At 36.6% G+C, this 14,441-nt stretch overlaps 1 protein-coding gene across 1 annotated transcript in view; it reads right to left on the bottom strand.

The window, feature by feature from the left end:
- The window catches only part of LOC127562604 (calcium-binding mitochondrial carrier protein SCaMC-1-like), a 44,720-nt gene extending 34,881 nt beyond the window's left edge, over nt 1–9,839 (bottom strand). The window contains exons 1-2 of the mRNA XM_051998463.1: nt 9,606–9,839; nt 1,667–1,793 (exon numbers count right to left, since the gene is read on the bottom strand). Of these exons, the coding sequence (XP_051854423.1) occupies nt 1,667–1,793; nt 9,606–9,797 (319 nt within the window). The 5' untranslated portion in view covers nt 9,798–9,839. The remainder of the gene's footprint in view (nt 1–1,666; nt 1,794–9,605) is intronic.
- Nucleotides 9,840–14,441: the final 4,602 nt, after the last annotated feature.

The following is a 14,441-nucleotide window of genomic DNA, read 5'->3' as shown; positions in this document are numbered from 1 at the left end:
TGATAAACATAACCCCAAAGAAATTTATCATCATTATGACATTTAGGAAGAGTCTATTTAGACAATGAACATAGAAGTGACTCTATTACTTTGGGAAGGCTGAGAAAGAGGAATGTATTGAAAGGAGGAAGGGAAATAAAAAATGAGGAAAATTATCTCACATAGTTTTTACAATGGAGAAGAAAATTGGGGAGGGGAGCAGAACACTGGAACTTCATTTTTTACTGAATTGATTTAAAGAGAAAATACACACACACACACACACACACACACACACACACACACACACACTCAACTGAGTATAGAATCCATCTTACCTAACCAAAAGCAGAAGAGATAAGGTAATTGGGAGAGGGTTGTAATAAGAAGGAAGATGGATTAAGGATGGCAGTGATCAAAAACAAAATATTTTTGAGGAGGAAAAGGGTTAGAAAAAAAAAGAGTAGGGGGAGAGAGGACACTCACAAGAACTATATGAATTCAATTACAAAACTTTTTTACACACAAAAAAAATACATCTAAACAACTGGAAAAGTATTCATTGTTCATGAATAAGCTAAGACAATATAATAAAAATAATAATTTTACCTAAATTAATTTACTTATTCCTTAACATCCATGGTTTTGTCCTAATTCTTCTCTCTCTCTCTCTCTCTCTTTCTCTCTCTTTCTCTCTCTCTCTCTCTTTCTTTCTCTCTCTCTCTCTCACTCTCGCTCTCTCGCTCTCTTTCATTCCACATATCTAATTGGTCACCAATTATTCTCACTTATATCTATACATCATCTTGCCTATTAGTCACATTCTCTCTACTCACACAGCCACCTTCTATCTGGACTACTGCAACAGCCTCCTAATTGGTCTTCCTATATTATCTGAACCCTCTCTAATTCATTTTTCACACAATCACCAGGGATTTTCTTAAAGCACCAATCAAGCCATCTCACTCTACTGTTCAATAACCTCCAATGGCTCCCTATTACGTCCAGGATAAAAAAATATATATTTTAATAGACATAAGAAGTTAGTCCTAATCTGTATTTCCATAATTAATACATCACTTCCCTTTCCACATTCTATAGACCATCCAAACTATCTTTATTGCAATTCTTCACATGGCATTCCCTCTCCCACCTTCACATTCAATGTCCAGTTCCTGGAATGAACAGTTTCTTCACCCCTGATTCCCCAAATCCCTTGTTTTCCTGAAGAATCAGCTCAAGCACTAACTTCTACATGAAGCCTTTCTGAATTTCCCAGTGGCTAATATCTCTAGCTATCCCTTGCCCCTACAAAAAAACAATTATCTTATATTTATTTTGCATACATTTTACATATGGATCCATATGCCTATCTCCTTCCCTGCTGAAACTTATATTCTTTGGGTACAAAGACTAGTTCACTCTCGTCTTTGTGTCTCTAGTGCCTATCATCATGCTAGTAGGTATTTAATAAATGGTTCTTGATGAATGGATAGATGCATGGATGATTAATTCTAATCCCTGGGGGAAGAAGAAAGCTAAAAGCTTTCATATTAGACACTGAATAAAACATCCTTCGATATAAGTACCAAATATTGATGTTTTTAAAATATATATGTGTATATATATATGTATGTATATGTGTGTGTATTTAAAACCAGTTGGAAATGAAAAAAATGAAACTCACCATCTTTATTTTTGTCCAGACTTTTAAATGCCAACTTCATTTTTTTCTCATGGTCTTTAAGATATTGCATAAATTCTTCAAAATCTAGCTGGTCATCCTGGTTAGTATCACCAGCCTTCAAAAGATCCTATAAGAAATAAGAAAACCATTAGAAAGAAACTCCCCAGCACCATTATATAGCTGGACTAGCCCTATTAAGCAAATCAGTTTTTGAGAATATGGCTAAACCAGTCAAATTCACAAAAATTACAGACTTACAAAATAGTGGTATCAACACTATTTATATGTTCTAATATTACATACAGAAATAGGGACCACTAAGTCCTACCTGAGGATGGATCTCTGCAGGCTGCATAATGACATAGAAATTTACATAGTAATCCTATCCATGTTTTATTATCTTTTTGTTTGTTTTATTAAACATTTTCCAATTACATTTTAGTCCAGTTTGGGCTCAGGAATGTTGTGTGGGTCATGTCATGTACTCCATGTTTGATATCACTGTTCTAGAATGAAAAGGGACCTTAAAGTTCACTAATACTCGCCTCTCACTTGACATTCCACAGTTTCTGAATTTTATAGAACACTGGATAAACAGCCATCATACCAGAAGCTAATGAATTTAAGTTTCAAGACGAATTCTATGTAGCCATGACTTAGATAATAAAAGGCATATTTTCAGATGTTATTACAATTATCCTACATTCTCTGCTATGCACATTAAAAGTCCTAAAATTATAGAAATTTTGAACTTATGCCCGATCATGTCATAGTTTTTATTTGGTTCCCTCTTTGCAAAAAGTAGATCCCATCCCCAAATCATCCTATTTATTTCACAAAATTAAGAGAGAAGGCAGCAATGGGGAAAACACTGACTCTGGAGTATTTATACATCTGCAGCATCTTCTTGCAGAACATAAGCTTCTTGAGCACAAAACCTATACTAGTTTTTTTGTCTTTATATCCTCAGAAATTAACACAATGTCTTCCATGGAGTAAATGTAATAAATCCTTGTTGAATTTAAGTTAGCCAGATAAGAATGGAAAGGAAACTCGTTAGGGTCATTTTGAATAGTATCATTTTTCAGCTATGTATTCATACTCATTCTACATACAGATTGATAGCATGGATTTTGAATACACATAACAAAAAGGAAAAATTGGACAAAGTCCCCCAAAGTATGATTATCCCAGTATATTGTAGGCTACCTTAATGCTTCATTAATTAGCAAAAGTAGTACCAGAAGATTCACTCTGCCATGAATTTGTATAGGTCATCCCCAAGGATTAGAATAGGGACAGCTTGGTGGAGCAGTGCATGGTGTACTAGACCTGACATCACCTCTTCCTGAATTCAAATCTAGCGTCAGACATTTACTAGCTTGGTCATCCTGGGCAGGTTACTTAACCCTGTTTGCCTCAGTTTCCTCTTCTGTAAATGGGGTTAGAGAAGTAAATGTCAAACTACTCTATAATCTTCACCAAGAAAACCCCAAACAGAATCACAAAGAATCATAGATGACTGAAAAATGATGGAACAACATGATTAGAATGTACTCCTCCAATTTATCCATCTGTTGAAATCTTTCTTTCTTCAAACCAGCTATCATCCCTTAAGTTTTCGTTGATCTTCCTCTCCTCAAATATTTCATAGCATCCTCTGTGAATTTAATATATTGTAATCTGTAGTTAAGTTACTTATATACATCTTGTCCTCCTTACTATATTGTAAACTCCCTCAAATTGGAAACTGTCATCATCTATTTTTGAATCCCCAGTGCCTAGTAGAATAATTTGCAAATAGAAGGCACACTTAATAAAACATTATTGAAATGACAAAGCAAGGAAAAATGATTTGGTCCTTCTATCTCAGCCCAATTTACTCACTTCAAGATCGAGTTTTTACTTATTTTCCTATTAGAAATATTCCTGGCTATCTCCATCATCTTTATACCCTTTGTCTAATGCAGGGGTGGGGAAAGTCCAGGCCGTGGGTAGTATAAAGCCAATGAAATCATTTGCTAAGGTAATTTCTGGTGATGATAAGCTGAAAGCCCTAACAACCTCTCATTGCTTAAGTACTATAAATTGTAATTTTATACAGCCTACAAAAGATACTATAATATCTAAATGGCTCTTGATATAAAAAAAGTTCCCTAATATCTTTCCTTATCAGATATACACTCTTTACCTGTTTCCTCTTCTATACCACTATATAAAGCTAATCTTCAGAACTACAGCAATTTATTAACTCATATACACCTGCTATTACAGGAAAAGAAAAATTGTGGAGACAGGATACTCATTGTTTTACCCTCTTCTTAAAGGCAACTAGTGATGCAGTGCATAGACTACAAGGCCCAATCTGACTTTATTCCTGCTTCAGACACTAAGTGTGTGATTCTGAACAAGCCACTCAACCTCATTTGTTTTGGTTTCCTCAAATGTAAATTTCTCAAATGTAAACTACAAAATAATAATACCTACCTCCCAAGATTGTTGAGAGGATCAAATGAGATCATATTGGCAAAAGTGTTTGACATATAGTAAATGCTCTATAGATTTTTTCTCTTCCCTTTCTATCAACTTATTATTAAGGCAACAGTGAAATAATTTCTATGAACTTTTTTTAAATCCATACACAGTCACCATCCTCAACCTAAAAATGTTGAAAAGACATAAATTCTCAAAACTTCTAGTGATTCTGATAATTTTGATCTAATTTTTAAAAATATTCTGAAGATAAAAATCATCAGCTCTCATGGTTTTGAGCACATGTAATTTAAGTAGTCTGTATCAATAATAAGTTTCCTGATGTTTTCCATTGACCTCCAAAATTTAATATTATTCACTACAATTTTCAAACCACATCAGCATTATTTTTCTTGCAAGGACCAATGAGAAAAAAAAATGGAATTAGAAAGCTTTTGTCTTTTTAATCCCATTTGTGGTCTGTGTTTTCTCCATAATAGAGGAACCCTTTTTTTGTCCTTCTCTTATGCCTTATTCATTTAAGGAACATTTTTCTACTTCCTTTGAAAGTTGCATAATGTGGCTTGTTAAAGAGGAAGTGGGAGGTAAAGATCTTATACTGCAGAAGGTACAGTGCTGGATAAAGCACTGGGCTTGGAATCAGGAAGATTTATCCTCATGAGTTCAAATCCAGCTTCAGACACTTACTAGTGCTGTTTGAGCCTGGGCAAGCCACTTAATCCTATTTACCTCAATTCCTCATCTATAAAAGGAAATAGAGAAGGAAATAATTAAATCAGTCATTTAGACATGACTGAAATGATTCAAAAATACTAACAAATATTCCAGAGGGCTTGAGAAATCAAATTTATTATCTCTTAGAAACAAATATCTTTCTGTCTTCAATTTGCAGTTAATGTATCACCTTCTACAAAAAGCATTCTCCTCCTTTCCATAACCACCTTGTATTTATTCTAAATAATATACACTTGGGGCTGCTAGGTGGCACAGTGGATAGATCATTAGCCTTGAAGTCAGGAGGACCTGAGTTCAAATCTGACTTCACATACTTAACATTTCCTAACTGTGTGAACATGGGCAAGTTACTTAACCCCAATTGCCTCAGCAAAAAATAATAATAATAATAATAATAATACAGACATGTTGCTTCTCATAGAATGGAAGCTCTCTAAGAGTAAGGATTGTTTCTTTTGTTGGCTTGTTTGTTTTTTCATTTCTATCAGCCTGCTTATTCCATTGCCTGTCACATGATAAATTCTTGACTGGTTGATTGACTGAATAGAGCTCAAATTAGATCTAATGAGATCCTCTATTAATAAATGCCTAATAACCACCATTGGGCACTCATATTCTTTAATGAATTGTTCTTTAAGGAACAGGAAATCAGAAGTGATTCAGATAGACAAATGCTAACCTGGATCTGATCACAGCTTTCAGCAGTGTTTATTCTCCAAATCTTATGTACTCTATGTGTTCGAACAGAATGAAATCATAATTCCAAAATGACAAACAGCCTTGAATATTCCCATGTGTAGGCAAAATAAGTCTTCTCTCTAGGGTACAACTTCAATCAGTCTTTATGTACTATTATCACCATATCCACTAATCCCTCTGCAAATATTCTCACCACCAAGGATATGCCAATTTTTACCAAGAGATATACTAGCAGCCTTCCCATTCACTGGTTCCCTTAAGAAGCCCTAAAAGAAATGCTATTGCAAACTACTAAAAATCTCTCTAACTGCACTTCATAGCCCTGGACAGCATAGAATAGAAATTAATCAACAAGCTTTATTGAATTCCTAAGGTGTACCAGACTTTGAACTGAGAATGGAAAAAAAAAAATCTCTTAGTCCTAAAGAGTTTATAATCCATTTGGAGAAGGTAGAGAGAGAGAATATATCAAATATATACATACATAAAAAACAGCCAATGCAAAGTAATGGAGGCAAGAGGCATAATGTCATGTTTGAGAACTAGTAAAAAGTCTTGTTTTCCTGACCTACAGTCTGCCTATGAGGAATAAATATACAAAGAGTTGAAAATTAGGTGACACAACAGACATCTGACATCAGGAAGACTCTTCCTATTATTCCTGAGTTCAAGTCTGGCCTCAGATATTTACTAGCTGCGTGACCCTAGGCAAATCACTTAACCCTCTTTGTCTTAACCCTCTTTGTCTCAATTTCTTCATTTGTAAAATGAGTTGGGGAAGAAAATGCAAACTACTCTAGCATCTTTGTCAAGAAAACCCCAAATGGGGTCATGAAGAGTTGGACATAACTGAACAAGAAGAGTTGATGAAGGTATAAAGGAAGGTACAAAGAAGAGTCCAAAAGAAAAGCAGCAAAGTGGGGCTCACACAACTAGATATCAAAACTCTACAAAGCAATAATTATTTTTAAAATGTCTGGTACTGGGGAAAGAATGGAGAGTCAAGAAAACATAACAAAACCAAGGAATAGAACCTGATGAACATTTCGGAGGTGTGATAGTTGGACCCTAGGATGGGATAACAAAACAATTTATTTTCTACAGAGAGCTAGAATTCTGAAAGTCATTAACAAAGTTGCAAAAGTCATTAACAAAGTTGCTTAGCAGGTAGATTCAACCAATCAGAAATGTATCCTTTTCAACAACAGTCTCAGCACAGACCCCAATCCCACTCAAAACAGATCTGGCAAAGGCAAATGCGGAAAGAGCATTCTTAATAGATTAATTGCATCTTAACCAACACACCCACTAGAAGAGTTTTCCACCAGCTCTGAAATGCAAGGGATGAGACAAGGGAGAGGGAACACATATAGGAGGGCAGGAAGAAGGCAGAATATTAACAGAATCAACAGAATATTAACTAATTAGAAATGACTGGGAGGAGATTGGGTAGTATATGGGAAGTTTGGGTTAATAAAAACACACTCTGGCACTGCCCACTTCCTTCAAGAACATAATAAATGTTCCTTCACTCATTACAAAGACTTTTGTTATTTGGGGGGGGGGGGCAGTGTCTCAGAAGGCAATGTGGCAATATGTAGCAAATAACAAAGCTTTTCATGCCAATGAAACAATACTCTTTTTAAAATTTACTAGCTGTATGAACCTGGGCAAGTCACTTAACCCCAATTGCCTCAGCAAAAAATAAAATAAATAAAGTAAAATTTAAACACATCTTTACAAAAACATTCATAGTTTAATACTACAGAACTTTAAAGCAAAGGTATGGAGAGGACTGCAAAAAATAGAATTGGAAAATATGGTTCACCAGGAGATCATTGCACATGGCAACAACAATATATATGACAAGCAATTCTGATGAACGTGACTTTTTCCCAATAATGAGATGACTGATGGAAGTCCCAATGATCTTGTGACAAAGAGAGCCATCTATACCCAGAGAGAGGACTGTGGGAACGGAATGTGGATCACTTTTTGTTTGCTTGCATTTTGTTTTCTTACTCATTTATTTTTTTTTTTTTTGGATCTGATTTTTCTTGTGCAACAAGAGAATTATGTTTATACATTTAAAAAAATAAAAAAGAGGAGCAACTAGGTGGTACAGTGGATAGAGCACCAGCCCTGAAGTCTAGAGGACCCGAGTTCAAATTTGATCTCAGACATTTAACACTTCGTAGCTGTGTGACCCTGGGCAAGTCACTTAACCCCAACTGCCTCAGCAAAAATAAATAAATAAATAAAAATTTAAAAGAAAGAAAAAAAAAAGAAAATATGTTTCATGAATATACTAGAAATAATATAGTGCTTATTATGTGTCAGGCATTGTGCTAAGTGCTTTATAATTATTATCTCATTTAATCCTTATAACTTTGGGAGGTTACAGTCTTGGTTGTAGCACAGCACTTTAGCTTGTATGCAATTAATGAATGATTATTGTATTTTGCTTCATGATATCTTTCTAGATAACTCCTTTTAGGGTTAGCTCTGTTATCTGTAATCCCCCACTTTCCCGGCTTTAATGGCATCTTCCTCCTGGCTAATTGTGAGTTCCACTAGAGAACTTGTCTTTTCCCTTGTTAATTGCTAAAAACCTTTTTCTTGGCTAACTTCTCTTGGAATTTAGCCCTCTCTTAGCAGTGTAATAAAATCTTTGTCCCTTGAATTTAATTCATGAAATGCCAAATGGCATTTGAAGAAGAAAGGGGAAAGAAAGATAGCATGAGTCTTATAAGGTTGTAAGAAAAGGAGAATGTAAGGAATGTGTCCTGGACACATATGCCAGGGGAAACTACACATATATTTTTTACCATCTCTTTTAGCTTAGTGTTATGTAAACTCTACTAAGAAGTTTTCTTTAGGCCTCCCCCCAGTCTCTAGTCCTCTCAAATGTCATCTCCTCCAAGAAACCTTAATCTGTCACCACAACTTTCCACTCACACGTCCCATATATCACTTTGCTGTCAGTCACAATTATGTGCTTGCCCTCTATCACCTTCTATTATGTTACTTGTCTTGTACCTTCTCCTCTACTTGTAAGTTCCATGAGAACATCAATCTCTAAGGAAAACTTTGTTTTTCACCCAGCAACTAGCATAGTACTCTTCATAGAATAGTTGCTTTACAAATGTTCCTTGAATTGCATAAAACCCTTGAGATTATTTATACACCAGAGCTTTAAAAGCTCCATTATTTTCCAAAATTAAATCATAGGCTCACAGTTTTAGATTTGCTAAGAACTATAGTAGTCATTTAGTCCAGTCTTATCATTTACAGAAAAGGAGAAGAGAGAGAGGTTATGATTTACCCAAGATCACCCACATAAGTGTTCCTAGATCCTCTAAGTCCTAACCCAGCACTTTCTCCATTAGGAAGTGATTTAGCAATCTCTGAGTTCTCAATGTACTCCCAGCAAGCAGCAGTCATAAAGACACATTTAAGCTTCTTGGTATCTGGGAGGTTTCCTAAAAGCAGTAGTCAGCACTTTGAAGAAGTCCTTCTCCCAAGGTCTCACAGTTTCTGAAACACTCAAGAGAAAGCTACAGTGCTCGTCACTGCCAGCTACACTTTTAGGGAATTCCCAGATTAAAATCTTTCCACTTTTACTCACTTAATCATAAAATCATGGGTTAATGGATTAAATTGGAAAGGTCAAGATAGCTCAGATTTTCATTGGTTTTCATTCATGAGGTTAATATAAATGGGGCAACTAGATGGTGCAGTGGATAGAGCACCAGCCCTGAAGTCAGGAGGATCTGAGTTCAAATATGACCTCAGACATTTAATACTTCCCAGTTGTATGACCCTGGGCAAGTCACTTAACCCCAATTGCCTCGGGGAAAAAGTTAATATAAGAATGAAGATGGGGGAAAGTTGTTTTTCTTAAAGAAATTCCCTTTAGGATGGGTCAATCTTTCACTAAATATTAGGAGAAAGGGTTAGTTTTGTCCACGGCTGTCCCATTCCTTCCTTTCACCTGCTCCTCTCGACTCACCTCCTGCACGTCTTTGCCCACAGAGATGCCCAACTTCCTGAGACCCTCCTGCAGCTCGATGATGTCCACCTTGCCATTCCCGTCTTGGTCCAGCTGTCGGAAGAGGTTTTCATAGCGGCGGTTGGACTCTTGGTCTTCGCCTTCATCATCGCTCTGGGCGGTCAGCAGGAAGCCACGCATCCAGCGGAGCATCGCGCCCAGAGGCAGTGGGGGGAAATCCCGGCGGACGTAGCAAAAGCCTCTTCCAGCCACCTGCCGGGCTCCCGGCCTGCTCGCCTCCGCCCTGCCCGGCCTTGGCCCCGGCCCGGCCCAGCCGAGGATGGCCGCGTGGCAGCACGGGCTGCCCCGAGCCGTCTGTCCACGTGGAGGCAAGGCAGCTGCACCTGTGCCAGGGCAGCAGGCAGCAGGCAGCGGGCAGTGGACAGCAGGCACCGGGCAGCAGGCAACAGACAGCGGGCAGTGGACAGAGGGCAGTGGACAGTGGACAGCGGGCAACAGACAGCAGGCAGCGCCGCTCACTTAGAGGCTTTGCACGGAAGTGAGCGTCCTGGTCTGCCCGGCTGGCTACTGCTGGAGGCTGACAAGGGTAGGTACAGTCCCGCAGAGGCGCGTTTTCAGGACGCCCTCAGATCTCAAGAGAAAGAAGAGCTTAAAATCCTGCGCCCCTTTCTCCGTGAAGAGCAGTTCTTGCGGAATAGCTCCCCAGGGTTGGGCAAGACAAGTTGTTGCTACTGCTGCTGTCATTGTCGTTGTCGATGTTTGTCTTTTTTTCTAAAAAAGGACCATGACATCAGGGAGATGATGTCAGGACATGCAAGTGAACTGTATTTAGGTAAGAGAGGCCTCTGCAAAGTCATTTCCCTCACTTACTGAACTAGGAACTAATACTGGTATTGGGCAGGGGCGCAGAGTAATGGACAACAGGGAGCTCCAAGTCCCCAAGCTCAAGTCTGTCTCTTAAGCATCCTGGCATGAGCCCCCTGTGGTCAGTTTTGCTGTGTCGCTTTTTGGGGTTTCTATCAGTCTACAACCCACATTCCGGTGCTTACTCAGTGCTTTGCATACAATAAGAACTTCAGAAACTGAAGTGTAAGACAGCTGAGGAGACTATCTCCAGGAATTAGTTTTGGCTTTGACTTTGGGATGGGGTCAGGCTTTTGATAAGAAAGGAGACATCTAAAGAAGAGCAGAAAAGGGAAAATAAAATATAAGTGGCAAGTGGTTTACCTTGGTTTCTTTACTATTTTGATTGGACCTTGTAATAACACTTTTGAGCTTGGGATCCTAAAGAATTGATATAGAGAAAGCTGAGAGTTGAAGAGAAAACTGTCCACACCCTGAATTTTGCAATAAACTCATGATCTGATCTATAGTAAGCTCCAGGTTTTATTTTAACATGCTATTGTTTAGAGTTTCTCTACCTTTGGTTGCCAAATATATAATCAATTTGATTTCTTTATTGACAATCTGGCAAAGTCAAAAGTGAACTGATCAATTCTGGCATCTTCAGCAACAGTGACTAGAGCATAGATATATTACAGTAATGTCAGTTTGCCTTGTATCAGAGTAGATATCATTTGATTATTTTTGAATTACATCTCAAAACTGCTTTTTTACCCTTTTGTTGACTAGGAAAGCTATCCATTTCTCCTAAGGGATTCTTGCTCACAGTAGTATATGTAGTGATCATCTTAATTAAATTCACCCATTCTCATCCATTAAGTTCACTGCACTCAAGATGTGTAATCTTTCCATCTCTTATTTGACCTCATCCAACCTCATACATTCCAGATGTTACATTCCTGTTTTCTAGTCAATATTAGTCTTTATATCGTGGGCTTTCCTTTTGTCACCAAACATCCATAGCTGAGCTTCCTTTCAGTTTTGGTCCAGTTGCTTAATTAGTATTGGAGCTACTTGTAATGGGACCTCTGCTCTTCCCCAGTAACATAATGGACACCTTCCAATCTGAGGTGCTCATTTTCCAATGAAATCTCCATTATCATTTTAGTACTGTCCCTGGGTTTTTCTTTGCCATTTCCTCCTCCACAGGATTACCTTTGATTAGAATTCTCCACTATGACCTGTCTGTATTGAATAATCTTGAATAGCATAGTTCATAATTTCATTGAACTTTCTGCCAGAACAAGACAACTGACTATGGATCATATCATGAGCTTCTTATTGCAAAATTCAGACAAACTGAAGAAAGTATAGAAAACCAATACAAAAAATTGTATGACTTAAATAACATCCCTTATGAACATGAAGTGGAAGTGATAAATAGATTTTAGGAATTAAATCTGGTAAATAGTGGGTCTGAAGAACTATGGACAGAGATTGGCAATATTGTACAGGAAACAGCAACCAAAAAATGTTACAATGAAAAAGAAGAGCAACTTTTTGTAGTGGCAAGGAACTAGAAATTGAGTGGGTACCCAACAGTTGGAGAATGGCTGAATACGTTATACTATATAGGGGTAATAGAATATTACTATTTTATAAGAAATGATGAGCAGGCTTATGTCAGAAAAATCTGGAAAGACTTATATGATCTGATGCTGAGTAAAGTGAGTAGAACCAAAAGAATTTTGTACACAGTAACAGTAATAACAATATTATGTGATGATCAATTATGATGTATTTGGCTCTTCTCAGCAATGTGGTGATTCAAGACAATTTCAATAGACCTCCTGGGATGGAAAATGCCATTTGCATCCAGAGAGAGAACTATGGAGACTAAATGTGGATTGAAGCATAATATTTCCACCTTTTTTTTTTTTTTTTTTTTTGCTTTTTCTTTCTCATGGTTTTTTCCCTTTGGAATCTGATTTTTCTTGCACAACATGAAAAATATGAAAATATGTTTAAAAGAATAGCAAATATTTAATTTAAATAATATAATTAATTTATATCAGATTGCTTGCTGTCTTGGGGAGGGGAGGGGTAAGAAAGAGAGGGAGAAAAATGGAACACAAAAACTTACAAAAATGAATGTTGAAAACTATATTTACATGTATTTGGAAAAATAAAATACTATTGAGAGAGGTAAAAGGAAGGGGAACAATTACATGTAAGTTAAAAAATTAAATATTAAAAAGGAATGTTCAAAAAAATAAAGAAAAAGAAAAGCAAGAAAGCAAAATGGGTATCTGATGAGGCTTTAAAAGTAGCTGAGGAAAGAAGGAAGTGACAAGATAAAGGAGAAAGGGAAAGCTATATCCAATTCATGCACAGAATTCCAAAGAATAGCAAGGAGATAAGATTTTCTTAAATGAACAATGCAAAGAAATAGAAGAAAACAACAAAATGGGGAAGACCAGAGATCTCTTCAAGAAAATTAGAACTATCAAGGGAATATTTCATTCAACAAATGGGCAAGACTATCATAGGAAAAGTGTACAAGAAAGATCTTAACATCACCAAAACCAAGGATGCTGTGGTACTGATCTAAATCCAGACATTCTAGAAAACGAAGTCAAATGGGCCATTAGGAAATCATTGCTAACAATAAAGCTACTAGAGATGATAGAATTCTTGTTGCACTATTTGAAATCCTAAAAGATGATGCTGTTATATTTTTAAACATATTTAATATGTATTGGATTACTTGCCATCTAAAGGAGGGAGTTGGGGGAAGAAAGGGAAAATTTGGAACAAAAGATTTTGCAAGGATCAATGTCAAAAAAATTACTCATGCATATGATTTTTAAATAAAAAGTTATAATAAAAAAATAAAATTAAAAAAGATGATGATGCTAAAGTGCCGCACTCAATATGCCAAAAATTTGAAAAACATAACTATGGCCACTGAATAAGAAAAGATCTGTTTATATCTTAATCCTAAAGACAATGATGATGAATGTTCAAATGACCTAACAATTATGCTCATTTCACACACTAGTAAGTTATGCTTAAAATTCTGCAAGCTAAATTTCAACAATCTATGAACTGAGAGTTACCAGAAGAGCAGGCTACCTTTTAAAGAATCAGAGGAACTAGAGAACAAATTGCCAGCACTCATTGGATTCTGGAGAAAGCAAGGGAGTTCCAGAAAAATATCAACTTCTGCTTCATTGACTTTAGCATTTGACTTAGCCTGTGTGGGTCACAACAAAATGTTGAAAGTCTTCAAAGAGATGAAAATACCTGTAGGCCAAGAAGCAACAGTTGGAACTGAACATGAAACAATTGATTGGTCTAAGATTAGAAAAAAAATACAAGATTGTATATTGTCATTTTATTTATTTAACTTATATGCAGAGTACATAGTATAAATTGTCAAGTGTAAACTAATCAATCATAAGCTTGAAGATTGCCTTCAGAAGAAATATCCACAAGTTCAGATATGCAGACAATGCACTCTAATGGTATAAAGTGAAGAAGAATTAAGAAGTCCCTTGATGATGGTGAAAGAAGAGAATGTTAAAAATGAATTGAAGCTTAACATCAAAAAAAAAAAAAAAAAAGCCCTAAGATTTTGGCAACTAGGTCCATCATATCTGGGCAGAGAGGGAGAACTAATGGAAGCAGTGTCAGCTTTTATATTATTGGGCTCAAAGATCACTACAGATGGCAACTGCAGACATGAAATTAAAAGATACTCCTTGGATGGAAAGCTATGGCAGATCTGGACAGCAGACTAAAAACTAGTATCCTTTCTGACAAAGGTCTGTATAGTCAAAACTGTTTTTTCTAGTGGCACTATGCAGAGGTGAGAGTTGGACTATAAATTGCAGAATAGCCACTTTCAAATTGTGGTGTTAGAGAATACTTTTTCAAGAAGATTAAATTAGGCAATACTTAAAGAAATAAATTCATACTATTCACTGAAAG

Source organism: Antechinus flavipes, chromosome 4 (assembly GCF_016432865.1).
Source record: "Antechinus flavipes isolate AdamAnt ecotype Samford, QLD, Australia chromosome 4, AdamAnt_v2, whole genome shotgun sequence".
NCBI lineage: Eukaryota > Metazoa > Chordata > Mammalia > Dasyuromorphia > Dasyuridae > Antechinus > Antechinus flavipes.
The sequence above is the reverse complement of the archived record's forward strand: the minus strand, read 5'-3'. Positions and strand labels throughout refer to the sequence as shown.